General features: G+C 36.8%; 2 protein-coding genes across 4 annotated transcripts; one reads left to right on the forward strand and one right to left on the reverse strand.

The window, feature by feature from the left end:
- Positions 1-8,465: 8,465 nt before the first annotated feature.
- On the reverse strand, positions 8,466-26,860 carry snx19b (sorting nexin 19b). Of its 3 annotated transcripts, XM_087795177.1 has the most exons (15): positions 26,685-26,860; positions 26,530-26,575; positions 25,789-26,059; positions 25,508-25,702; positions 23,124-24,329; positions 22,367-22,565; positions 22,174-22,274; positions 21,894-22,013; positions 18,662-18,783; positions 18,049-18,142; positions 17,836-17,977; positions 15,390-15,519; positions 11,292-11,476; positions 11,127-11,214; positions 8,466-9,354 (listed from the first exon to the last, which is right to left on the reverse strand). In XM_087795177.1, the coding sequence occupies exons 3-15, from the start codon at positions 26,032-26,034 to the stop codon at positions 9,231-9,233; spliced, it is 2,952 nt and encodes a 983-aa protein (XP_087651303.1). In that variant the 5' UTR covers positions 26,035-26,059; positions 26,530-26,575; positions 26,685-26,860; the 3' UTR covers positions 8,466-9,230. The 3 variants fall into 3 exon arrangements, with proteins under 3 accessions (XP_087651303.1, XP_087651302.1, XP_087651301.1); XM_087795176.1 differs by lacking the exon at positions 26,530-26,575; XM_087795175.1 differs by having other exon boundaries at positions 26,530-26,860.
- On the forward strand, positions 18,802-21,885 carry LOC148076125 (uncharacterized). Its single transcript, XM_087795178.1, has one exon. It carries the CDS (start codon positions 19,372-19,374, stop codon positions 20,230-20,232), a length of 861 nt encoding a protein of 286 aa, XP_087651304.1. The 5' UTR covers positions 18,802-19,371; the 3' UTR covers positions 20,233-21,885.
- Positions 26,861-27,275: the final 415 nt, after the last annotated feature.

A 27,275-nucleotide genomic window follows, 5' to 3' on the forward strand; every position in this document is an offset into this window, starting at 1 on the left:
AATTTTTAATATATTTGTATAATCAATTTAAGAGCGTCTTACTTAGGAAAGAACATTAATCACAACAATATTATCATGCAAGGAAGATAGGATTTTCTTCACTTTGCAAACATCTTCATGGGATCAGTCATTGTATTGGATTTGGCCTGTTTTGCAAAACACGACCCATGAGTGGCTTTGTCGTGTCAGGTTGCTGACAAACTTCTCTTCTACCTCAGCCCACCAGCATCACCTTCATGGTCCCGTCCAAGCTTCGATGAGCTGATTCAGTAAGACGCATCTCACAGGGATTTAGGATCCAGTATTTGTGGCTGGCTGCATGTCTTGGTTGGTTGTCACAGTTTGCCTCGCGATCTTACCCGTCATTAGCAACCAGTCTTCCCTACTCTCCTGGATCAGGCTGCCGAGAGGGCAAGAGTGATAACACTAGGGGGAGCAAAGCGACTTTGCAATTATCAACTTCCTTTCATGGACAAGAGAAGAGAAAATATCAGAGCCTAAATTGCTTTCTATCAAAATGACCTCCACACCTAATAAAAACTTTATAAAAAAAATCCTAGATGTTGACACAGTCCCAGAGTTAACAAACAGTACCAGAGTTTAAACTATAAAACAAGGACTAACTTTAACTCACAATTTAAAAAAATTACAATTACTTTTATCAGCCAAGACAAATGCTATCATAAAAATAATCCAAACTTAGAAAGTCAAGCAACATAAATTCACAAAACAAAAACTATGAAAACAACTCGATTTGAAAAACTAATATTATGGAAGTTAGTAATTATTGAACCAATACAGTATCATTCCAACACAGAAAAAAATCATCAATGATTATCAAAACGTAAATTCTCCTTCCACGTGGAAATAACCTTGATAACTTATCTAAAAAATAAAAATTGTTTTCCTAAATTCTGTTCTCATAATACAATGTGGATTGTGTTTTAAGCTTTTAACATAAGAATTTCAAAAAGTAAAAAATGAAAATTCACAGTATAGAGGGATGCCTGTTGCTGCAAAGTGTCCTTTTGACCTTGCCATTCCACCTGTTGAGACATGTGTTACACCATGACCCAACTCTGCCCAACGATGAGCACATAGTTGAAGTATTTTATATTGTTACCGAAATAAAACCATTCATTCATTAATTTAAAAATAACCCCCAGTAGACGCTGCAAAATCCTCGATCAGATTTATCTGGTTACAGCCCAAAAGGCCACTCCATCCCTGTTTAATCCCACTCTGACGATGAACAACTATCAGCCACTCTATTTATGGCATTTTAAAATTAAATTGGTGTGATACTTGCCGAGAAAGGAGGATGACATATGTTGTACTTCTTTCCAAATAACACAACGCTGGATGCTAATTTGACCAAAACCATAGATGGTCTCAAAACGCCAAACCGGAAAATGGTAATCTCTTGTTAGATTCAAAATTATTATACACTATACATATACGCCATACCTAAATTAAACTAGAAAAGGTGAGAAAGGGACACTGAAAGGGAGATTAGATAGATTGGGAACAGGCCCTTATGGACAATTTTCTCTAGTGGTGAAGAGTAGAAGAAAGAGGGATTATACTGATTATATCTCAGCGAGTGCGATAATAACGTGCAATGTTTGAAAGAAGAACTTCCGCAGTTAGAAATGGGAGCAAGCCTATGGATACAGGTCTACATCAAGAAAATGGAAGGGTTTGTTTTGGCCATTGGAAATTGGAGACAAATTGTTATGTCATGTGTGGGTTTTGATAATTTGTTAAAAATAGAGGAAAAAGCAGGAACTTGTAGGGAGCCATATCAAGCACTTTTTTCTCATCATGCAAAAGGAATATTTAGGGCCATGAGAAAGGTGTTCCCTACAAAGATGGATGTAAATGAACTGTTGTCATGCATGCACAAAGATGGAGAAGCTGAACAGCGGCCGCAAATGGCTGCAGCCAAACAGTATTTCACACCAGGCAACGACTGCTGCTTGTCATGTGGACAACCAGGTCACTGGAGTAATGAATGTCCTTTCTACCCACAGATCCCAGCATATTACAAATCTCTTAAAATAAAAAGGGGATGTAGAGGCTTTAGTAGTCATGCACGACCACAGTTCCGCAAGCCGAGTAAAAGGGGCCGGCATCACCTGCCCCTACCTGATATGAATCCTAAGCCCTCATCAAACTAGTGGTAGCAGAAAGTTGTGTCCATCAGTTGTAAGTTGTAGGTAAGGAGAAGAATTTTGAGTAGAAGTGGAGGTGTGAATCAGTTTCTGAAATGGTCGGTTAAGAATGGTCTGTGGATAAGTAATGATAAAAACATTTGGTCAAAAGGAAAGATGTTTTTCGGGGCAAGACGGTGATACACAGAGGATTCTAGTTGGCTTTGAAAAAACATTGCATTACAAAGCCCATGAGATATATGTTTTTTCAGGAATTTGTTAATTACAGAAGTTGAATTTATCATTGAAAGTGAAAACGGTTACTCTTGCATCCTTACTGTACAATGCTTGACAATCTCATTTAAAAGGCATGGTTCTGACAGAGAAGTCTTAGCAACATAAATAAATAGTGGTGACATTAATTTGAAAAAGAAAACTTAAAAGGTTTAATGTAAAATAGATGTAGGTTTTAATTGAATGGTAAAGGAATGATTTCCAAAGTTCAGCACAGGTGAGGTCAGACAACATAACACCTCAGTTTCAATTCTGCAGAAATAAAAGTTGTATGTTTTTCTTGTATTTAACGAATATGTCTAGTTCTCCTTTACAGAATATAGTTGAAGGAGACAAAGAAAGCCTTAAAAAGGACCTAACAAAGGTCATGGAGTATCCAGGTTTAAATTTGCATTCAGGTGGAGATACCTGGAATGGGACACAGCAGGTGGTGGCACTAACACCAGTGCAGAACAGTCTCACCACCATAAGAAGAAAACCTGGTAAAATAACATCTTAAGACTCTCAGGGTTCCACAAGAAGGACTACAGCAGAGACGGCGTAGTTAAACAGGGGGAGTTGGATCAAGGTGATCTATGAGATGATCAGACAACAGTAACCCAAAGGACAGGTAAACATAAAAATATGTTATGTGTCCTCTAGGGGAGGAAATGAATGAACAGTGAACAGTATTGATGAAAGTGATGTTCCTAATTTAGGGATTCCTGGTATTATTTCCTAATGGGGGACGCCCCGGGTAAATCAAAGCAAAAAGAAAAAGGAAAAGAGAAGGTAACAAAAACTAAGAATGAACCTAAAACTTAAACGACCTATGCTTTTTACCCATACAAACCATAATGGAGACAGGGCTATGGTAGGAAACACTACTAGGGCCCATTTCACAACTATTAACCCTTTGCTGATCTGTTTTAAACATTAACAAATAGTCAATGCAAGAGTAAACATTATGAGCTGCTGAGTAATGTATATATTCTCGACTTTTTGGGTTCAACTCCCTCAATAATTAACTTCCGGCGGGAATTGAACTTTTTGTTGATGTTTTTTTATGAGGGACTTGCCATTAGATGAGTCCATTTTGGGGTTAAGTCGAATATTGAAGTCACCCCCACACATTGGCTTTTTGTTGTCATTATTCCAAGTATACAGTACATTTATAAAAGGACCAGTCACTGACAAATTCTAACATACACGTTAAAGAAACTCACTGAATCATCTTCAACTTTACCTGTTATTATTCAATTCAATTCAATTTTATTTAAAGTGTCTTATCATAACAAAGTTATCTCAAGACACTTTACAGTTGAAGTAAGACTATAGTTGATTAAGGAAAAACAGATCCCAGCAATACAACGATGAGCAAATCACAATTATGATGAATCTCCATCCATCCATAAGGAGACGGTTGTGTTAAAAGGATAAATATTTTCCAGTTATAAAGTCAAACTTCACCATAAAGGGTCATACATTTTGACTGGAAATTTCTTTCAAAACCACGCCTCCTCGATCAAGGTCAGATATAGAGATTAAACAACACCCCCCAACTTCTGGAAAAGATTTCACAGGTCAAAAGTCACTTACTTTTTAGTATATTAGTAGTCTCTTTATTAAATTCCAACAAATTTAAAGCAAGAGAATTGGCAAATAAACACTGCAGAGACAAAGAGAAGAAATACAATATAAATGAAAACTATATAATTAAACATATTTATAACTAACTTATTAAAGAAGTACTGACAGAAGAAGAAACTGTTAAACTATGGAATTTGAAAGTAGATCTAGATAAAATGTATGCTAAATTAACTTAAGGTGCTTTTGTTTATTCCTGAGCAAAGTGGTCAGAAGAAGAAGAGAGAAATAATAGCTATTTCTTTTCTCTTGAAAATGAGAATTAATATAAGCTCGCTCCAAATTGATGATAATATCATCTTGAGACCTTCTTATTCCGAAAGCAGGTAAGGGCCATACTGTACCGGACAACTGGAGACCTATAGCCCTTTTAAATGTAGATTTCAGAAACCTTGATGAGATTATTAATAAGACCCAAACAGGCTTTATGAAAAATTGTCAAATCTGCCTAAATATTCAATTTTTTGGACCATTATACACACCTTTGCCACAATTTCTTATTTTGTTTGGTTTTGGAGACAAATGTATTAAATACATCCAAATGCTATATACTAACTTAAGCAGTTTGGTCATGCGATTCCCATATGATACTAAAAGCTCCCAATACTTAGATCTGCAACAAGAATACATGGGCGTGATTAGAGCTGCTGGTTTTCCCATTAGTTGCCCTTTAATGTAAACATACAAACTGATACAAACACAAACACACTTTGTTGAAGATAAATGAGACACTGACAAATCACTTATATGAGAGACTCTTGATTTATCATGTCAAATGTCATTTTGGATGTCCAAACAGGAAACAATTCTCAGAGAAAAATATATAAAGTGGCATGAAAAAGTTTGGGCACCCCTGTACTTTATCATGATTTTCCTTTATAAATCATTGGTTGTTTGGAAAAAAATGTTCAGTTAAATATATCTTTTAGGAGACAAACACAGTGATATTTGAGAAGTGAAATAAAGTTTATATAATTAACAGAAAGTGTGCAAGAATTATTTAAACAAAACTAGGCATGTGCATAAATTTAGGCATCACAAAAGAAACATTTCCCAATATTTTGTGCATCCTCCTTCTTCAGAAATAAAGGCCTCTAAACGCTTCCTATAGCTTCCAATTAGGGTCAGGATTCTGGTGGAAGGTATTTTGGACCATTCTTCTTTACAGATCCTCTCCAGTTCAGTCAGCTTTGATGGTTTCCGAACATGGATCGCCCGCTTTAAATCACCCCATAAATTTTCAATAATGTTCAGGTCTGGGAACTGAGATGGCCATTTCAGAACGTTATACTTGTTCCTCTGCATGAACTCCTTAGTAGATTTCGAGCAGTGTTTAGGATCATTGTCTTGTTGAAAGATCCAGCCCCGGCTCAACTTCAACTTTGTTAATGATTCCTGGACATTGTTCTCCAGAATCTGCTGATATTGAGAGGAATCCATGCGCCCCTCAACTTAAACAAGATTCCCCGTCCCTGCACTGGCCACACAGCCCCACAGCATGATGGAACCACCACCAAATTTTACTGTAGGCAGCAAGTCCTTTTCTTGGAATGCTGTGTTCTTTTTCCGCCATGCGTAACGCCCCTGGTTATGCCCAAATAACTATTTTACTTACATCAGTCCACAGCACCTTATTCCAAAATGAAGCTGGCTTGTCCAAATGTGTTTTAGCATACCCCGTTTGTGGCATGTGCAGAGAAAAGGCTTTTTCCGCTTTACTCTTCCATAAAGCATCTCCCTGTGTAAAGTGCGCTTAATAGTTGAACGATGCACAGTGACACCATCTTCAGCAAGTTGATGTTGCAGGTCTTTGGAGCTGGTCTGTGGGTTGACTGTGACCGTCTCTTCATCCTGTGCCTCTGTTTATCTGAGATTTTCCTTGGTTTCTCATGATTGGACTCACCTGTGTATGGAGGTCAAGGGTTACTGAGGTTACCAAACCAATTTGGAGTTCCAATAATTAGTGCTAAAGGTATTAAAATCAATAAGATATAAGGGTGCCTAAATTTATGCACATGCCTAATTTTGTTTAAATAATTCTTGCACACTTTCTGTAAATCATATAAACTTTATTTCACTTCTCAAATATCACTGTGTTTTTCTCCTATAAGATATATTTAACAGGAATTTTTATCCAAACAACCAATGATTTATAAAGGAAAATCATGAAAATGTACAGGGGTGCCAAAACTTTTTCATACCACTGTATATATATATATATATATATATATATATATATATATATTTTTTTGTTTACCTCAAATGACATATTAAGGTAGGCTAACTGTGAAACAAGTGACAATACAACATATAACAAAGAAAAATGCTAATGTCAATCTTATCAACCAACACTATGAAAGCACTGTTCGATTATAATATTATGGCTGTGAAGGATGGGCTTAAGGAATAACTGTTTAGGACTGGATCTTTTCTCCTCTATGGTATGCAGCTTTCTCTCCAAAATTCTTATGCAGCATTGGTCTGCATTGGTAGATTAACAGAAGACTCTTTAGAAGAACTATTACAGATGTAGATAAACTGTGCTATATTTAAACACGTCGTAATGGCCATTTCGAGTTATTGTTCGAAAGAATTTTCTCCGAAATAAACAACAAAATCAGCACAACACACATTTTATATGTTTCCAAATCATGCCTTCGGTGTCCACATTAAAGTCATCATCACATTCTCTTCCATGCAACAAAATGTCCACATAAGATTAAAATTTTGTAGAGATTGTCTCATAATTCACTTTCTGTTTGAAATTTCATATTCCTTAACTACATAGGTAAAAGCCACGGACGAGCCTTCTCTTGAGTTTAAGTGAAAATATGTCAAGGTTCGGGACCTGTTTGTTGGGGTTCTCCCCGTTGAATGAGAGTTTAGCCTCTCTTCACCCTAGTGTGGGCAAAATATATCAACTCACAACAATGAATAACTTTATTAACATTGTTTTTTAGTCTTATTAGTAACTAGTAAATTTAGATAACAGTCTGTCAGAAGACGCTTTAACTCCTGCCTCCCCAGAGAACTTCATTCATGTTCCGGGTGACGTTGGGGACATTAAGACCGGTGCTGTGTCTCAAATTGCATACTTCTCTTAGTATACTAGAAGTTAGTATGCATCAGGATAGTGTACGTACTAACTAGTAGGCAAATTCTCGACAGATAGTATGTCTCAAATCAAACACTTCTGCTACTCACTAACAAAAACCCAGGTTTGGGAGAGGTTTGGTGAGGCCATGGAGAACGACTTCCGTACAGACAGCCATCAGGCGTTTTAGCAGGGAAAGGCAGTGTACTGTCAACACTTTTTACAGTGGCAACGGCAGACAGCTCACTTCTTCTCAGGATGTTTTTAATCAAGTCCACGAAGCAGGGTCAGGGGACTCTGATGTGGGCTACTGGAGTGATGGTCTCTCTTATTAAGAAGGAGGATCAAAGGTTGTCTTTCAACTTTGGAGGGATTACACTCCTCAGCCTCCGTGGCAAGTTCTATACACGGGGGAGGGGTTATGTATGATTTAATAATGTCTATAAAGCCTATAGTAAGGACTGACTGCCTAAACCAGAGTTTTTAGACACCCAAGAGTTTAAGACACCGTGCGCTCTCTCTGTGTATCCTTTTTTTCTGCATTATTTATCATCTGTGCAGTTTAAACCCACACTTTTCTTCTCCATCTCCTCCGAAGTTCCAGGGCTCCACCTCAGCTAGCAGCTACTAGATCCAGGATCTCCACCATGTCAACGGATCCAGATTTCTTTCCATGAACCTCCCTGGACTCTGTTTCCCAACTCAATACTCTCTTTTCACTCATTGTATCCTCCCTCACTCTTTTTTACCTCCATCTGTCAATTATTACAACTCTCGAGCATATCAAGTTAAGTGTTATAATTGGAAACTATCAATAAAATTGAAGTCATCTATGTCAGGTTTCTTTAGAGGTTTCTTTGGAATTAGGATCAGTGTACAGTACACATGACTGCCCTTTTTTACATTTTTTTTAACAACATGACATACTAATGGTAACATATTTAGGGGAAGGTTTTGTCTTTTGTGGGATATCTCAGCATACAGTTATTTGATGTGTATCATTACACACAATTCTAAGAATATTTATATACAACTATTTACAAGGAACTGGAAATTCACAAATAAATCTTTCAAATAACCACTTAAAATAACTCATCATGACAGCCAACCTTTTTCTTTATTGACTGACGAGCCTCACAGACTTAAAAAAATGAGTGTTTTCTATATTGAGGAAAATGTTCCACTGCAGCATTTCTGGTACAAAAGCTTTAACTTTTTCCTGGTTTTTATAATACATAACTTTAGCTCATGTAACCCCCCCCCCCCCCCCAAACAAAAATGTGCACCTGATTACAGAGCAGTTTACAAGTTACTTCTTTATTTCACGAGACATCTTAGCACAAGAAAGAATCCATAATTTTGAATACATTATACAACTATTAAGATAAAATATACCAAATAATGAGGCAAAATACACACAGGGAGTTTTGAACAGAAAAAAGCAAACAGAATTTTCCTTTCATTCCACATTTGGTTCAGGACTCCATTTACATAACAATCCGAAACAATTTTAAACCTTTCTACCACAGAGGCTTTTGGACACAAAAGGCTTGCTTTGAGAGTGTAGAATCAGACTTTAGAGATTTCTAGAAATTTTAACATCAATTATACCTGCGCACACGCACACAGAAAATTAAGTTTCGTATTGAAATAAATAAAACCAAATGCAAAGGCTAAGGTGATATGAAGCAAACAGGTGAGATGGTGAGTCTAAAAAAAATCCTGATTGAACCAATGGTGACAACAGTTGTCTGTCCTCACTTGTCCGAGACTGTTGAAGTGGGGAAACAATTAGACGTTAGCTTAGGCATATCTATAGAGTTTAGAGAAAATGGGTAAAGGGAATTAGTGAAGTAACACAGTTTTAGTAAAACATCACAGTTTGCATGTGTCATTCTGTAATATAAACAAGATATCGAGTTGAAGAGGCATACCAATTGTATTATGATGTTGCTTAGAAGTGCCATGCAAATCTAAATAGAGAAAGAGATTCAGTCTGACTGTGGACATTGTGCTCACTATCTGTGGCTGGGTGTCATGGTAATGCCAGTGAGGTGTGCTGCTCACACAGAAAGCTTTTCTGGACTTGTGGACAAGCTCTGCAGCAAACCTTTCTGGAAGTCCTGCTGTGGTAATTCAGGAATGAGTGCCTCCAGTAACAGATCAAATATACAGTAGAGCAGATTCCTGAAAGAAAGGAAAAAAGAACATAATACCTCTAGAAATATCTTTTAAAAAATAATTCAGATAAAATACAGTATATATAAAGAAAACTATGCATTGAACAGGAAGACCAGCTGCTGTCTATATATATATATATATATATATATACAAACAATAATAAAATGTATATTTATCAAATTATAGAGTTATAAACCATTTTTTTTTTTAATCATTTATAACCACAGAGACCTTCTGGTCTCAGATATTAGATATTATTACAAATATTGCTTTGCAATAAACAGCTACAGAAAATGTTTTGAAATCTAACAAAGGAAGGAATGTCGATGTTAACATGTGATTGATGAAAGTGTTTTAAAATAATTTAAACTACAATAAAGGTGAACTGATGTGTTGATTTGAGTGTCTTTTAAATTAATATTCGATCTCCATTGTACTCACCATGAATGTTTCTTTTAGCACAAAACTCTTTATATTGAAATATTTGCATATGCAATGAGTTTAAGCCTGCCCACAAAATAAATACTGGCAATGCATCAAGGTCTGTCAATGTGCAACATCAATCCCAGAAGTTGCCATCTCCAGGGGACTTATTGTATAAAAAAAGCAGGCATAACAGCTGTAGTATTATTATATTATTGTGATGTATAGTTGATAATATTTCTTGAAATGAATTGAATATTATCTATATTGTGTAAACCTTATCCCTACAGACACCCATTTCTTACTTTATATTACCATTTATGCAATGTGACCATACGTTATGTAGCGTAACATTTTTTGATGCACATTGAAAGTTCCTTTAGCTCATTGTTTTTTTTATCTAAAACTTTATTTCTCTACTTTTTTTTATATACAGCATCAGTAGGATGACACCGACTAGAAGCAAGAGTCAATAATATTTGAAATGCAAAAAATGTATGAAAATACGTTTTCTTTTTATACTTGAAGGCTGTTGAACAACACTGTTTGAATGTTTAATTCAGTTTGTTTTATTTTAAAAGTACAATGTGCAAATACATTAAAAAGCCATCTTTTGGCTGCACCAGATTTAGCACAATGCTACTATCCATCTAGTTGAATATATTTTGTGATTTATTTACACATTCGTCAGACAAATACAGTATGTATATAGAGATAGAGAGATAGAAATATAAAAGTTATATAATTAAATAGTTTCCCCAACACACAGACGATAGATTCATAATTCAAGAACAGTGCAATAAAAAGAACAAAGTGCAAGATGACAAAATCTAAGCATAAAGAACATAGATCAAAGAAAAATAACACAAAATAAAGGACACACAGATTAACATGGCATACATCATCTTTTCACTCCGCTCCTGCCCCCAAACTCAGAATGATAAGAGTGAATGATTAATAGAAAGATAGAATGAATGATTAATAGAATGAAAGATTTAGAGATAGAATGATGGATAGCTAGATAGATAAGACTTTATTGATCCCTCTGGCGGTCTCCTCTTCAGGAAATTGTTTTTCCAGCCACCACACAGCAACACAGATGATAGACTCATAAAAAAAGAAAAAAAGAATACAGCCTAATAGCACAAGGAATTAATGAGTCTCTGAGTCTGGTTGTTGCATCTCGGGAGGTGCATTCATGCACTCCATCTGCTTCTCTGCTCACTGATGACAGTGAGCAGAGGATGACTAAAACACAGAATTGATTTGATTTAAAGTTGTTAAGTACCTCACGAAAGTAAATATAAGTTCAAATAATAATAAAATAGTAAAGGGATAGCTTTGTAAGAGCTCACCTGTTTATGTAGGGGTCCTGGATTGAGTCCAAAACTATCTGCCAGCTGAATTTGTACTTCTCTGGACCAAGAATATCTGAGATTAGGTCTGGGAGCATAAACAGAAAAATATAAAAGTTTAAAACTCATTGTTGTAAATAAAATGTAGAATGGTGTTCTTAAAACCTGGAAGAAGTCCCATTAGAACATCTAATGCCTGCCGTTTTGTTCTCTCCTTTTGCTCCAGACTCCGTTCAAATGGAGGAAAAGTGGGGAGAACTCCATTGGGCCAGACAGCCTCTTGAATTACCTGCAGGTACGTGACCCAGTACCCAGCACATGTCAGGTTAGTAACACCCACATCAATCCACCTGTAAAACAAACACAAGCAGATAATTTTAACAGGCATAGAAAAAGTAACATGTGGATGAGAAGTGATATTTACAAGTTTGCATAAGCCCCTCAAACTAAAATGCCAATTTTTTTCTGGAAATTAGGATGCTTACACTAACCACATCCACTCTTGTCGTTATTGCTCAATCATCAAAGATCAACGCATTAGCCCAATAGGAGGTCACAATGGGCTCTGCTCGTGTCACCTCTCACTTCCCAAGGTTTCAGACGGAGGAGAACTTCATTAAGTTATAATTTTAGATAAACAACATTGGAGAGGAAGACTAAAATATTTTAGTCAGGAGAGTTGGTTTTTCACATTAGTTGCACTTCAACCCTTTTGATCTTTGAAAGAGCCCAGAAGGTGTAACAAAATTTCCGCTTTTACTGTACGTATTTCTGAAAGCCAGGGAGGTCGTTCACCTTGACTTAGGGGCAACAAGGGATTCCTCAAAAATATCTATTTGGCCCACTGAGTCACCTTAAGCCAGAAATAACGACACGGAAGCTGAGCTATGAGGCAAAAATTTGCCTGAGACACAAAGCGGCTAGCTGAGCACTAATTTGCAGGCGAGGCATCAAAGTTTTCTTTTCGAGTGGAGTGCAACCCGAGCATGCCCCAAGTCAAACAATTGGCGTCTTTAAGTGCGGCCCACAAGAGCGCTTTAAGCGGCCGGTGGAAATGTATACACAAACCTGCCTGAGGATGTTACGCCATAGTTCGAGCCGTAGTTCTGAAATAAACTGTGAACCTCTGTCAGTAGTGATATCGGTCGGTGAACTTGACACACTCTCTCCTTTTCAGCTGCTTAAAATGTTTTCATGCCTTCATCACCACCATACTTAACTATTGAAATAGTATCCTATATGGTCTCCCCTCCACTGCTCTTCAAAAACGGCAATATACAGGTACATCTCAAAAAAATTGAATATCAAGAAAAAGTTCAATATTATTTGTTACTCATTTCAGAATGTGAAACCCATATATTATATAGTGTTTTAGAAAATTAGAATATTACATAAAACCAATGAAAAAAAGCATATTTTATACATAAATTAATGAATTACTGCATCAATGCGGCATGGCATTGAAAGCCATCAGTGTGTGGCACTGCTCAGATGTAATGGAAGCCCAGATTGTTTGATAAAAGCCTTCAGGTCATCTGCATTGTTGAGTCTGGAGTCTCTCATCTTCCTCTTGACAATACCTCACAGATTCTCTATGGGGTACAGATCAGGTGAGTTTGCTGGCCAATCAAGCACAGTAACAACTGGTCATTGAACCAGCTTTTGGTAACTTTGGCAGTGTGGGCAGGTGCCAAGTCCTGCTGGAAAATGAAATCAGCATCTCTAATAAATTGGTCAGCAGAAGGAAGCATGAGTTCTAAAATTTCCTGGTAGATAATCGTGCTAACTGCGCACTTCAGAAAACACAGTGGACCAACACAAGCAGATGACATGGCTCCCCAAATCAACATTTCAGGGAATAAACATTTGAATTTTATTTACTCTATGTGTAATGAATCTATATAATATATGGGTTTCACATTCTGAAATGAGTAACAAAAAATATTAAACTCTTTCATGATATTCTAATTTTTTGAGATGTACCAGTATATATATATATATATATATATATATATATATATATAAAACTCAAAATTCTTCTGCTAGACTGCTCACTGACACACCCTTAAGAGAAAACATAAATATTAAATTACCAGTGCAAAGGATCAGTATCTATTAAGTGACAAATTGATCTGATGTATACTGCCTTTGTCACACACTATCAACGTTTTGATCCCAGCATTTCAGTCTTTGCCACAAAACAGCTGAAGTTAAATGCAGAGCCCTGGATGACATTTTAATACACAAGTCAAAGGTGAGGGATGCAAACAGACAAAAAGCTTGGGGCATGGATTCTTTCCCCAGCTACAGGTATTTTAAGATAGTGTTTTTCACTTTTGTTTCACTAGCTATGGCTAAATGTAACTTAAGGTGTAAATGATAACCAGTACTGAACTATGATAATGCAAAAATGTATTAAGATAACTGCAAGCTTTTGTTTAATCCCCAGTGATGTATGGTGTTACAGTATGTATTTTAGGACAGCAGTAAAACAAGCTTGGTAATTGACCTGTATAAATCCTTAAAATGTCTAAATAGTTATATTGTTATAGATCAGGGGTCATCAACCCTATAACCGCGGGCAGCCTGGTCTCCCGTAGGACTTCTAAAAATAGCAAGTTGCCCTTATGGTTCGCAAAAAAAATAAATAAATGCTGCGCCTTATGTAGATTCTACATCACAGGTGTCAAACCGGTCCAGTAAAGGGCCAGGGCGGTGTAGGTTTTTGTTCCAACCAGTCAAGCACACATGAGTTAACCAATCAGGCACCTGAAGACAGTAATCAATCAATTAGTCAGTCAGGTGTTGCTTGTTTAAGCCGACACCTGATTGGTTAACTCATGTGTGCTTGACTGGTTGGAACAAAAACCTACACCACCCTGGCCCTTTACTGGACCGGTTTGACACCCCTGTTCTACATCAACCCTAAGTGGACATGGAAGAAAAAAAATATGTAGAGATATCTGAAGAGGATTTTAATTGAAAGTGGAATCTTGGCATAAAACGTACTGCGCTCTAGGAGATCTCGTCAGATTCATCAGCAACCAGTTGCAAACCTCTGCACAAAGTCTCACGCTTTGAATGTGAGTCACGCAATTTGACCCACTCTCACACCACACGCCACACTTGAGATTTCAACAGGCTTTAATTTACCCATTCAATACTATACATTTATAGATAATAAACGATGGTCATATTTGCGTAAATAAAGCAAATCATTAAAGCCTTCACGCAATATTAACCAATTAGAAGAAAAAAATAAACACCAAACCCACCTAAATGATTCACATCTGCAGGAGTCACTTAGATTGGAAACTATACACCAGACTACAGCAAACTAGTGGATAAAATGGAATGCCAGGTTTCTCACTAACTGACAGGCAAGACTGAACAGTGTTTTCATAAAACACTATGTTACCTCAAAGTTGGAGTTGACATATTGTCATGTATTGGAAAAAAACAATTTGAGCTCGGTTTTTTGTTGAATGAAATTGTGACACTTTCATTTGCACAAAATAAATGTCACTTTGACAATGAAACATAAATACATTCATTTACAAATACTAATTTATGAATACAGTTTTTTGTGTGCGCTTTATAGTTTATGTTTTAATATGTTTATATATTTTTTGAGCTGTTAGCCTTTGAGCCATTTTGTTATCTTGAGGTATCGCTTGGCTTTAAAAAGGTTGGTGACCCTTATATAGACCGACAGTCAAGCACTGTAATTAAGGGTTATCTTTCTGGTAGAAAATTTTGGATCAGATACTACTGAGGCGCTGGGGGAATGGATTGAGACATTTCAAATGTGTTTAAAGTACCTGACAAACATACTGTATACTGAACACTGCTTAAGAGTAATACTTTTGTCATTTCCCTGTATATTTTTGAAAAAGTGGTTTCATATAAATGACCTTGGGGGTAGTGACTCTTTCTACCACAAAATTCCTCTTTACATTTATAAAATGCAACTGGATACAGTTGAGATCAAAGAGAAGCAGCAAACTTCTAGCACTTTTGGTACAGGTTGAAATAGGTTAGTGTTGTATTAGGATGGTTATCTATATAAGAGGAATGTAAGGTCACAGAGCTAACCTCGCAAAGATAAGAATAATATAAGAACAGTGGTATCATAATATTGGTGACCTCTGCCTGATACTAACAACCAATCCTATCATGCTGGCGGTATTTAGTATTCACTTTGTCATTGTAACCTCTGTTATTTTATGCGTCGTTTCATTCAGTATAAAAGAGTGATTTCACCTGTTAATGAGGGTTCCAAAGAGCAGCCTTATGGTTCTCTGGATGTTCTCAGTGCAAAGCCAGCTCCAATGCTCTTTCATCAGCAGACACATGATGTTAAGGGCCACGTCAGCCAAAGCGGTTTCAGATTCTAAAGCAGTAACAACATTAATTAACAAGTATATCATATCTTACTATTGTTTGTAGAAAGAAAAACAAAACAAAGTTACGATTTCTGACTTTTCTGTCTGACGTGCTGACACTGCTACCGTGTGGTCATTAGGGTGATCATGTGTCTAGATTTAGGCTGGACAGTCTGCCGGACCCTCCTTTTTAAAGTTGCACGTAAAGGCTATGCAGCGCAAGACTTTTGGTTAAAAAAAAAAAAATGGTTAGAAAAGTTTTCACTTCATTTTCCGATTTCTCATTGGTTGAAAATATGAACAAGTTAACATAATAAGTGACACTGCTAGCAAATGGGGGCTTATTTAGATTGTCAACCAATGTGAAATCAAAGATTTGAGTGACAATGCTTTTAGCCAATCCCTTTTAACTGAAAGTCATTATCAGAAGGTATGCTACGCTGCGTTCAAGTGCAACTCCAAAAGGAGATCATATGTACGTTCGACCAGAGGCTGCTCTAGTCAAGGCATTACAATTCTGGAATGTCCGTCCTAAGTCTGGACGAGTGACCACCCTATTTGAGACCCTCTCACCCAATTTCATCAATATGCTGGTGATGTCTGTAGTGTTTAGCAATACTTGCATGGTGCTGCAGGTGTATGTTTTCATTTTACATTACAGGCAATGAACATGACTCAGATGATATAGCATTTGTGCTACTGGATAGCGTGATGCAGTTCAGGGAGCAAATTCTACAAGAGACCAAACTCCCTTCAGTTTTTTGCTTTTGTTCGCAATACCTCACTGTAGTGAAATAATGAAAAAAGACTTTCAACCAGAATATTTCTTAAATATTTATCTAGATTTGTTGATAATGCGTCCTTCTTTTAAACACAATTTAAAAACTACCCTCCAGCAACCCATTGTAGTATTTTGTATACTCTTCTTATTCTTCTATTCTTTTGTGTTGGTATGAAATTTATAAAAATCCCACTACATCTTCTAAAAACAGGGTCAAATTGTATATACCAATGGTATTAATGGAAATTATATTTCTACAGGGGCAGCATTTAATGCAGTGACTGGTGTAAGGAGCGATCATGCTAAAGATAAGATTAAAAGTCTTAATATAATTTGGAACAAAAAATAAAACTGATGTTAGAAAAAAATATATTAAAATCAAGCTGAATAGACTTGAATATAATTTTTTTCAAGTTTTTTATCTGAAGTGAAAGCCCCTTTAAAATATATATATTTTTAACACTCACTTAAATGTTTTTGACAGACAATAACTACTCACAATGACAAAAGTCCTTAAACAAAAGTTCCTCTGTTATATTATATAAACTAGTAATAAATAAATAAATTCAAAATGAAATTGTCAACCTAAACTTTATTATAATTTCCTTGACCTTATGAGGGCAACATAAAGTGCACAGTTAAAGTGCTGCATGCAAAAATTAATTTTAATATTAGAATTAGCAATATAGCATGAATTTACTTTTTATACATTATGCTAAATACCCCGGTAAGATTTGATATAAAGAAAAATATGACTGAAGACATAACATGTAAATATTGTAATAAATGCATATCGGCTTGATTTTTTTTAGTAAATGAGAAGGACACTAACAGATTAGCAAAATGACTTAACCTATACTCTGGAATTAAGATGATTTTATTTGAAACTTTTTAATAATATTTCTGTACTTACTTGTATGCGTCAACTTTAGGATTGTTTATATTTTTCCCCCCAATCGATTGTATCTTCCTGAGTGAATTGGGTTAACAAACATTACTATTAGTTTCTCAAATAATGACCTACAGACTCTGAGTTGGTGGGGTAAGTAAGTAATTTATATTTTTAGAGTGCTTTTCCAGACCAGGGTCACAAAGCGATTAAACAATCAAAACAATACTCAATAAAATATATGCTAAAAGGTCAAGACAACACCGAGACAAATAAAGGAGTCTCAGAAAATCAAGGAAAAGCCTGCACGAATAAAAGTGTCTTAAGCTGATTCTTAAAGGAGTCAGTAAACTCCATCAAGCGCAGACAGAGAGGAAGACAACTAGTGTGGTTACTAAAGACTTGCCATCTTCACAACTCATTTTTATTATTTACCAACTAAAGTAAATATTTATTATAATAATTTAATAATTACATTTACTTAAGAACTATTGTACTAAATTATCTAAATAAAAGTCATGGTACAGGTCCAAAATAATATAATAAAAACCAATTTGGCAAGAATTTCTTTGTTTTGTAATGGGCAATGGCTTCCTAATCTATAAAAACAAAGGAAGCTGTGCTTATATGCTTAATTAAGAGCAGAAATCTCACCGCCACTGTGACTCTGCTTTCTGTCTTTCATGTACAATTGGAATTGACCTGTTGGACTGTCCTCTGGCTCTGGAAAGACTGCCAGACTTTCTTGTCCACAAATGAAAGCTACCAAAGTCTCCAAAGACATGCCATTGAGCATCTGATAAAATAAAGTAAAATAAAGTCAATCAAATGTCATAGGACATAACAATGTGGTGCTTTATCACTTACCGTGCAAGCTTGCTCTGAATTGAAACAAACTGGTTGTCTGATATCAGAGCAATTCATGAAGGAGATGTTCTTACTGGAGAATTTCAGCAGGGATCTGTAATAATACCAGGTTTAAAATTCCAAAAATAGTCATGTCGCCCAAATTTCTTTGTTTAAGAATTGGGGGGAAATGTGCTACTCTTCTACCCATTAACCAAACATTATTTATTTTTCCTGTATACTTTATCGCACTATTTTTAACTTATTAATATTTATATTTAACGGTTGCCAAGAAACAAAATTTCGTTGCCAGTTTCACTCCGGTATTTTTCAATGCAAAGACAATAAAAGAAAGTCTAAACTCTAAACCCTTAGACTTTTTGTCCTTACAAGATTGCAATGTACTTTTCTAAATTGACCCTGGGTGGGGTTTTCCAAATCATATTCATAAAACTGAACACATTAAACACCTTTTAAAGGAGCGCAATAGTTATGTAAAAAACAAAACTGGAGGTATAAGCATTTGATAGACATAAAAGACCAATATAGTCTGTTCCTTATACCCAAACTTTGGGTTTGCAAATAATAAAGATTATTCATGTTACTTCACATGCGTTTCACTTTTTGCTCGTACTTGCTTTTTTTGTCACCGATCATCTTGCCGCCATCAATATCCTCACAATCATCTGTGGGGCTCTGAGGTTCTGAGCGAGGGAATGCCGTCTTCAGGGTGTCAACAATAGCATTCATCACAATCTGAAATCAAATATTTTTTTAAGGAAAGTATTGTTTCCAGAATGTATTTGATAACATTACATTACTACTGTCAGAAATTGATTAAAGAATATATTTAACACCAAGTATAATCGTTCTCAATTAAGACTTAGTCAGGAGTTTATGAATACCTGGAAAAATGAATGCCATTTATTTTGGTATTAAAAATGAGGGGTAAGCCTTCTGACGTATGACCAATGTCACATGAGATGTAAATCCTTTTACCACTGACCAAACATCCACGATCCCTAGATTTGTCAGCCTTAATATCTTTGTAGGATATGCAAGCGATGGTTAGACCTTTTTTAAGTTTTAAGATTTTTGCTTTAAAAAGTATGTTCATTCAACTAGCGCCTGTCGTATCACCTGTTGTATCGTAGTGCAGCATCGTGCAGCGTCTCTCTCGCTCCAAGCAGAACAATCTTTTTTTTCTTTTTGTTCGCCTTATTCCTGGAGCATCCGTGAACATCTACATTTATTTTTGGACCAACATCCTTCGAAGTCGAATCGGGCCGAGGACAAGTCTGAAAAACTTCCCGGTGAGCGCATTCGTCAAACTTTCCCCTCACTATGTCTCCCTCTCCCTCTCCCTCCTCTGTTCTTTCCTGCTCGGTGTGTCAGATGTTTAGTTACGCTTCGACCTCCTTTAGAGATAGCATTAGTTGTGTAAAGTGTAGCCTGTTAGCTAGACTGGAGGTGAAGCTCGTTGAACTAGAGAGCCGGTTGTGCGCTGTCAAAGCTAAACCGCTAGCTAGCCAGTGTCAGGTAGACAGTGCACAGCCACATAGCTTAGCAGGTAGTCCTCCAGCAATTCCCGAGCAGCCGGGAAACCAGGGTCGGTGGGTGACTGTTCGTGGGATGAATAGTTCCCGGCCAAAGTCAATGGAGCACCACCAACCCCTTAGCGTTTCGAACAGATTTTCTCCACTCGACAAGTCACCGGTCGAGGAACCTGCTCTGTTCATAGGCGATTCCATTCTTCGGAACGTTAAACTAGCGAAGCCAGCGAGAGTAGTCTGCATTCCTGGGGCCAGAGCGGGCGACATTGAATCAAATTTAAAGCTGCTGGCTAAAGCTAAACATAAATACAGTAAGATAATTATTCATGTCGGCAGCAACAACATCCGAATACGTCGCTCGGAGGTCACCAAGGTAAACGTTCAGTCGGTGTGTGCATTTGCACGAACAATGTCGGACTCCGTAGTGTTCTCTGGACACCTTCCCAATATGGCCAATGATGATATGTTTACTCGCTATTCATCATTTAATCGCTGGTTGTCGGAGTGGTGCCCCGCAAACGGGGTTGGCTTTGTTAACAACTGGAAAACCTTCTGGGGAAAACCTGGTCTGCTTAGGAGAGACTGCATCCATCCCATGTTGGAAGGAGCATCTCTCTTGTCTAGCAGTGTTGAGAGTTTTAGTGTAACGTGACAACTCAGAGCACAGATCAGAAGGCAGAACTGCGGTCTTCCACACTCTTCTGCCCTTCTCCCACAACAGCCACCCGCCTCTAACCACATAGAGAAGGTCAATCTGACCCGCTTAATAAAACCAAGTAAAAATGTCAGTAGAAGAGCTATTAAAGAAAATCTAATTCAAATAAATCTAAATCAAATAAATACTACCATTGTAGAGGACAGGAGAATTAAGTGTGGATTGTTGAATATCCGATCCCTGTCCTCAAAAGCTGCACTAATTAATGAACTTATATCAGATAAAACCATTGACTTATTATTCTTAACCGAAACTTGGCTGTCTATAGATGATTACGTATCTTTAAATGAATCAAACCACCCAGCCACACGAGGAGGTGGAGTCGCAGCCATCATCAACTCATGTCTGTCAACCTTTACTAGACCACAATGTGATTTCAACTCTTTTGAAAGTATTATACTTAGCGTATCTAATACAACCTTGAGATCAGGTCAGTCACTTCTCTTTGTTGGAGTCTATCGTCCCCCTGGACCTTATTCTGAATTCTTGTCTGAGTTCCCTGAGTTCTTGACCAGCCTGGTGCTTAAATCAGATAAAGTGATTATTGTTGGTGACTTTAACATCCATGTTGATATGGTCCATGATAGCTTAGCTAACAGGTTTAACTCTATCTTGGAGTCATTTGGTTTCTCTCAGTATGTACATGAACCGACTCACTGCTTTAAGCACACATTAGACCTTGTCCTAGCATACGGACTTGAAATTAAAAATGTTATTGTCTCTCCTCAGAATTCAGTTCTTTCCGACCATCAATTAATAACCTTTGACTTCATTTTAAATGAGCCAAGTCTTCAGAGCAGGAGCACTCTCAAAAGATGTCTGTCTGAAAGTGTCGTTACCAAGTTTATGGAAATAATTCCCTCTGTGCTCAGTAAAACGCCTAGTGACTTCATAAACTTTTTTAATGAAAAAATTGTAACTATTAGAGGAAAGATTCAAGACCTCCTATATTCTTCTAATACAACCAGTGCAGCCTCACCGGTCACAGACACTATGACTGATACATATTTTGACTCCTTTCTACCAGCGAGTCCTCGACAGCTGTCCCAGGTTGTTTCCTCCTCAAAGTCCACAACATGTCTTCTCGATCCTATTCCCACATGGCTACTTAAAGAACTGTTCCCCTTACTTAGCACTTTCATACTTGACATTATTAACTTGTCAATAACATCAGGCTATGTGCCTCAGATTTTTAAAGTTGCAGTAATTAAACCTCTGCTTAAAAAACCCACTCTCGATCCAGAGGTCCTCACTAACTATAGGCCTATCCCTAATCTAGTATTCATTTCAAAGCTCTGTATATGAAAATTGAATTGAACTTCAACTACTGCAAGTATCCTAAATAATATCCAGTTTTGTCAATGTGGAGAAGTTTTCTTATTAAACACGGTTGTATTTATAGTTTTTACAGTTAAGGCTTGGGTGAAGGCATAGCTATGAAGCTGCAATAGAGCTGCCGAAGGGTGACAATTGATCTCCTGAAAGCCATTACTTAGATTTCTACTTTTGATTTTTCTATAACCAAATATGCAGTGACTATAAATTGTATAGCATACAAATTGTTGTAACTGATTGTGACCATTAAGCAAAAGGTTTACCTTGTCAATTCGAGACACTATGAAAGGCTTCTTCACAAAGGCGATTCTGGCATCTGTATTTAGAGCTAAAAACTCCTGCATCTCTCCGCTGTTAGCAATTTCAGAGAGACCACAAAGATGCTGAAACAAACAAACCACATTAGATTAGATAGATTAGCTGGACTTCATGAATCCCTCTGGAGATCTCCTTCTGGAAATTTGTTAATGTTAGAAATGTTGGTTAAAAACAGGTTAGCAGGGTGTGACTTAAATAAAAATTAGTAAAATATAATTAGTTAACCTTAACGTAGGTCTCAAGCATCCCTCGTCTGGCTTCAATTTTATCACTGTCCATGTTTCCAAAGGGCATTTCTGGAAATATTTTCTTCGGACCCTTGACACCTTTACTCATTAAAGAGAAAAATGTTATCGAGACATCACATACACCAACTGTTACAGTTAACACCAGGTGACATAAAAGGATAAAAAACAACCTTTGATGAGCTTCTTTAGTTCTCCTCTTTCTTCCAGTCGGGTTTGAAGATTTAAAAATTCGCTATACCTTCTGTTGACCATGTGATAGGCCACTGGCTGAACAGATGGTGGATTCTCTAAACCAGTTTGCAAAGTCTCTGCATCTTCATAGACTAACTGGATACTTCCTCGGTTGTCGCAGCCCATCGCAGTCTCATACTTAAAGTATACACAAAACAAGTGTTAAGAATACATGTAAGAGAAGTAAAGAAGTACAAATCAACACAAGATTTATCTATAGAAATATATAAGATGGGTTGAAAAAACATCTCAATCAGTGAATTATAACAATGCGTTCTTCTTTTGCATCCACCTATGGGCCAAACAAAAAAAAAATTCTAAAAAGAAACACTGCTATATTAAAGGGCAAAGTTAAAAATCTGTATAATCATAGTATATCTAAAGCTAAAGATGTACTAATATTTTCTTTGTACCATTTTTTTTTTTACAGTCATTAGCTTTGTTATATTTTGAATTAAATAATTAAAATCTTCCAAGTTACTATTGTGGGACAACTACCTCGGATTCCTTAATATTAACAAAGTCAGAATAACTATCAACTGCAAGAAATACTTCAGATTTTAAGTAACCAAACATCACTGCAAGTTACAAGAGTCCTATGAATAAATATTTACATTCTTTAGTATATTCTGCTCACAATTTACTTTGATACATGTAACCCTGCTATTTCAGTTACTATTTTTATTGTTTCCTTACTTTAATGGTGTAGAGTGTGTAAGGGTGTGATCCAGTGCCACGATGTTCTTTTGCTGTGATGGTGCCAGTGATTCGAAGGTTCTGGATGACAATTGGTCCATCAGGACTACTGAGTGCCTCAAAACTAAATGCACCCATAGAGGAGGTGCCAGAAAATGGAGTGGCAACTGTCAGCTCATTGGTGTTCAAATGACCTCCTCCTTCAATACCAAGGAGGAGCTCTGTAGTTGCAATTGTGGGGGGAGAACTTTCTCCTCTCTCATAATTGTTGAGGCTCCCAAGTGAGGCCTCTGCCACTGGTCGAAAGAAAGAAGTGTCACAACTGTCTGACTGATCTACTGAATTCATTTGAACTTTTAGACAGTGACCGTTAACTGTACTTGGAGAAACAGCCTCTGAGTCATGGCCATTGTTGCTCTCGAGTGAAGTGCCATACTCCTTCTGTCTGCAATAGAGACCATCCTCCCGACCCATCATCAACAAGGAATCAATTGAACCTTTTGTATAGTCTGCTAATGGAGAGTCCAAATCGGATTCATTTTCCTGGTAGAATAGGTTGGACTTGGCCCCACTCATGTACTGTCTCAATAAGTGCTGCGCAGGTTCTTCTTCAACAATGTTGTGTTGACATTCCAAATCTTCAGCATCAATTAAGTCACAGACGGAAGCTTCAGTATTGATGCAGTCTATATTTTCAGCCAGTTCATTTGATAGTGTTAGAGGTGCTAAGTTTTTAGATATTAAGTCTTCATTTAGGAGGTGCTCATAAAGTGGAGGAGATGGTTGCTGTTCCTTGGATGCAATTGGTGCATTTGTTTCAAAGTTCTCCTTCTTGTAAGTAGAGCCTCCAAATATCTCTATCAGGAGCAGGTTTAAACAATCTGGATCAGAGAGTCTAGAAATGAATGGTAGCAGGACATTACACGTGATGAGCTCCCCAACAACAAAGCGTCCTGTGCTTGTTTCCAGGTGAGGCAATGGAACCAAAACATGCAGCAACATATCTACTAGTACTCTTGTGTAGTTGATGTGCACTAGCTCACTGTCCATGGCAGGGTGAGGTGTGGTCATGCTAGAATATGCCCCCCACAGGTCTTCAATGATCTTGTCGGCAGGTGGATTTCTGTGGATGGTCAACTGCTCCTTTGCATGTAGGTAGTCTTGTAAATGGGAGCCAATCAATTGCAGGATCTTCTGGGTTAGTGTCTGAAATTATAGAAATTATAATAGACGACCTTTTGTCAAACAATTTTTGCCTCATCAACAACCCTTTTTATACGAAGTAAAAAAGGTGATGTCTCTATTCACAATATTAAATAGGAAGCAGGAAAAAACAACTGAATGATTACAGGTAAACATTCGTTTGTTTATAACACAAAAAAGTAAAAATTGGAACTGATTAACACAAATGGTTACTTCTGTTTAAAAAGTCTAAATGTGTTCGACCCAAATATGTTATACATATCATCCTCAAAGAATATTTCCATCTCCCATTAACTGCATTAATAGTAAAAGTATTTTGATACAAGTAGAACACATAGCTTTAATATCTCTCGAATTGTAAGTAAGTAAGTAAGTAATTTTTATTTGTATAGCGCTTTTCAGATCTCATAGAGATATTTATATACTGTATGGGTTACCATACGATTCACACATGATACAATTTTGTTATAGTATGATTCAGTGGTGAGTCACACCATTTAATTCAATGGAGTCAATTTATTACTTTTTTTCAGCCATTAGGACAAAACATGAAGACAAGTTACATTTTTTTACTCAAGTAGTAATATAAATATAGCCAAACTTTAACAAGTTGTGCATCCAGAGGAAGTGTTTAAACAACAGCAAGATACAGTAGAGTGTCAGATCCCCTGTCACTTGTATTGATGATAGTTAGTATCAGTGTCGGCTGCCAAAACTACCATTTTGGAAAGAGGTTAGGTCAAATGTTTTGTCATATTTCTCTTTATTTTTTATTGTTAAGACTGACTGTTAGACCTAGCAGCTCTGCGATGATGTTTTGTGTAAATATTGTTATCAAGAACATGGTTAAGATTATAATTTGTATGTTATACTTGTTAATTGAATCCTAAATATACAGCAGAGATATTGGATGATATGATAAAAACACATTATTTTCTAAGCTTTAAGTTGTATAACCATATTTCACAGAATCATATTTTGAGTAGACTAAAGCATATGTAGAAAAGGTATCAGAAAATAAATCAATGTAGATAGGACTAATCACTAAAGGAAAACAATTGGATTGCTCAGGAGCATAGGAAAATGGATGTTACACCTCAATAGCCAACTATATTGAGCTCCATTTATTTCTAGAATTGACACTTCATTTTAGAACCAAAAAGCAAACGTAATGATCATACCTTTCGATCCACTTTTCTTGCACGCATCTTTAGCTCCATACCCATTGAAACCATTGCTTCTTGTACTTCCATTTCGAACTTTCTCTCCGAAGACACAGAAGAGTACCATGAGGAGACAAAGTCTCTCACAATTTTGCCAACTGTTTTGTGAATCTCTTGGTCCAAGTACTGCTCATTATCCTCGGAAGGTTTAACCTAAGACGTGGATTATAAAAAAGATACAATAAGTTGGATAGAATGACACAAAAAACAACGGTCATTTGAATGAATTGACCCATTACCTGCTCCAATGTAATAAATCTTTCTAGGTGAACCACATTGTTTGATTCCAGAACCACCTGTGAGCCCAACCAGCCACCAAGAACAACCAAAAGGCTGGTAAACACACACAGTAGCCAGAGGTTGACAAGTAAATGGAACAGCAACAGCCATGCTACGAACATGCCCAAGCCCAACAAACGCTTTTGGCCAAGTGCTTCGGTCATTGTCGTCGGGTCAACAAGCTTGGGCGGCGTAATCCCCCTCATTAATCATGCTACAGCAAGACAGCACCTTGAAAACAAAACCACAGAAATCTGCATGTTAGAAAAACAAGTCATTTGACAATCTTAATGTAAACTATTTCAAGAAACACTATAATCTATATCCACGGGGCATAAATGAGTGCCCAGATATCCCAATTTAGGTTTCAAATATCTACTGAAATTAAGTTTCTGAATTGCTGGGATCTATTTTTCCTTAATCAACTATAGTCTTATTTCAACTGTATAGTGTCTTGAGATAACTTTGTTATGATAAGACACTTTAAATAAAATTGAATTTAATTGAAGTTTCAGATTTAAATGTTGTTCACGATTAGCTACCTAAAGGTGCAGTAAAACGAAAGGTTCATTTTTTATATCGAGGCCACTTTCAACACGATTGTGTAAACTAGTAAATATGTCAGCAGGTGTTGTTAAAGCGATATGTAAGTCGTTGGGAAAAACGCATTACTTATATTCAAATACGATTTAAAATCCTACCTTGAGAGATGGACATTGAATCTGACACCAATATGTCACGCGTCCGCTAACCGACGGTGTACATGCAAGACACACGTATTGTCTAGTTCAAAAACTGAACAGCCGTTATAGTATATAGTTGTGTGACGTTCCATCGAGTCGTTGACAATACACACCGGAAAATGTTTGTATTACAGCTTCCCGTCTTCAATGGTTCTTCACGTTACATAAACTGCATATAGAATGGCACGAAGTTAATTGGTGAAAAAGCATTGATTAATTCCTAGCTGTTGGTCCGTTTATTGTTGAGGGCCTCGAGAGCAGATGTTTACCATCAGTACACAATCCGGGATATCTGCGCATGCGCGAAGGCCTGTAACAGTTGTCGTTATCAGTGTCGCGGCTGCGCATGTGCGGTGACGTTGCAAACGTGATGACGTCACTAAGGTCCTCTCATGGAGACAAAGCTCATTCAGCCGACAGTATCGCGGCTGCGCATGCGCGGGATTTGCTAGAAAGCGTTTTGAAACTCTTTACAGTGGAGAGTCAAAGTAATCCAACAATGATTTAAAACATATTAACGTGCTGTAATGATGAAAACACGCGACGAAGATCCGACCTTTATTTACTTCATACAATTTTATTCATATCGCTATTATTAAACGGATCCTAGATAAATGTTTGGACAGAAAATAGTTGAATCTAAATATAAACTTTGACTAACTGTGCGATACAAGTAATTTGTTTGAAAATAATTGATCCAATAA

This window comes from Callionymus lyra, chromosome 7 (genome assembly GCF_982586985.1).
Source record: "Callionymus lyra chromosome 7, fCalLyr1.hap1.1, whole genome shotgun sequence".
NCBI lineage: Eukaryota > Metazoa > Chordata > Actinopteri > Syngnathiformes > Callionymidae > Callionymus > Callionymus lyra.

What these genes read in the sequence shown, in the direction of transcription:
- snx19b (XM_087795176.1), bottom strand. Translation starts at nt 26,034, where the DNA reads ATGAGGGGGATTACGCCGCCCAAGCTTGTTGACCCGACGACAATGACC. An exon ending in ACTAAAGAAGCTCATCAAAG is followed by an intron (nt 22,275 to 22,366) that starts GTTGTTTTTTAT and finishes TAATGAGTAAAG; the next exon opens with GTGTCAAGGGTCCGAAGAAA. An exon ending in TAGTGTCTCGAATTGACAAG is followed by an intron (nt 18,784 to 21,893) that starts GTAAACCTTTTG and finishes ATTTGATTTCAG; the next exon opens with ATTGTGATGAATGCTATTGT.
- LOC148076125 (XM_087795178.1), top strand. Translation starts at nt 19,372, where the DNA reads ATGTCTCCCTCTCCCTCTCCCTCCTCTGTTCTTTCCTGCTCGGTGTGT.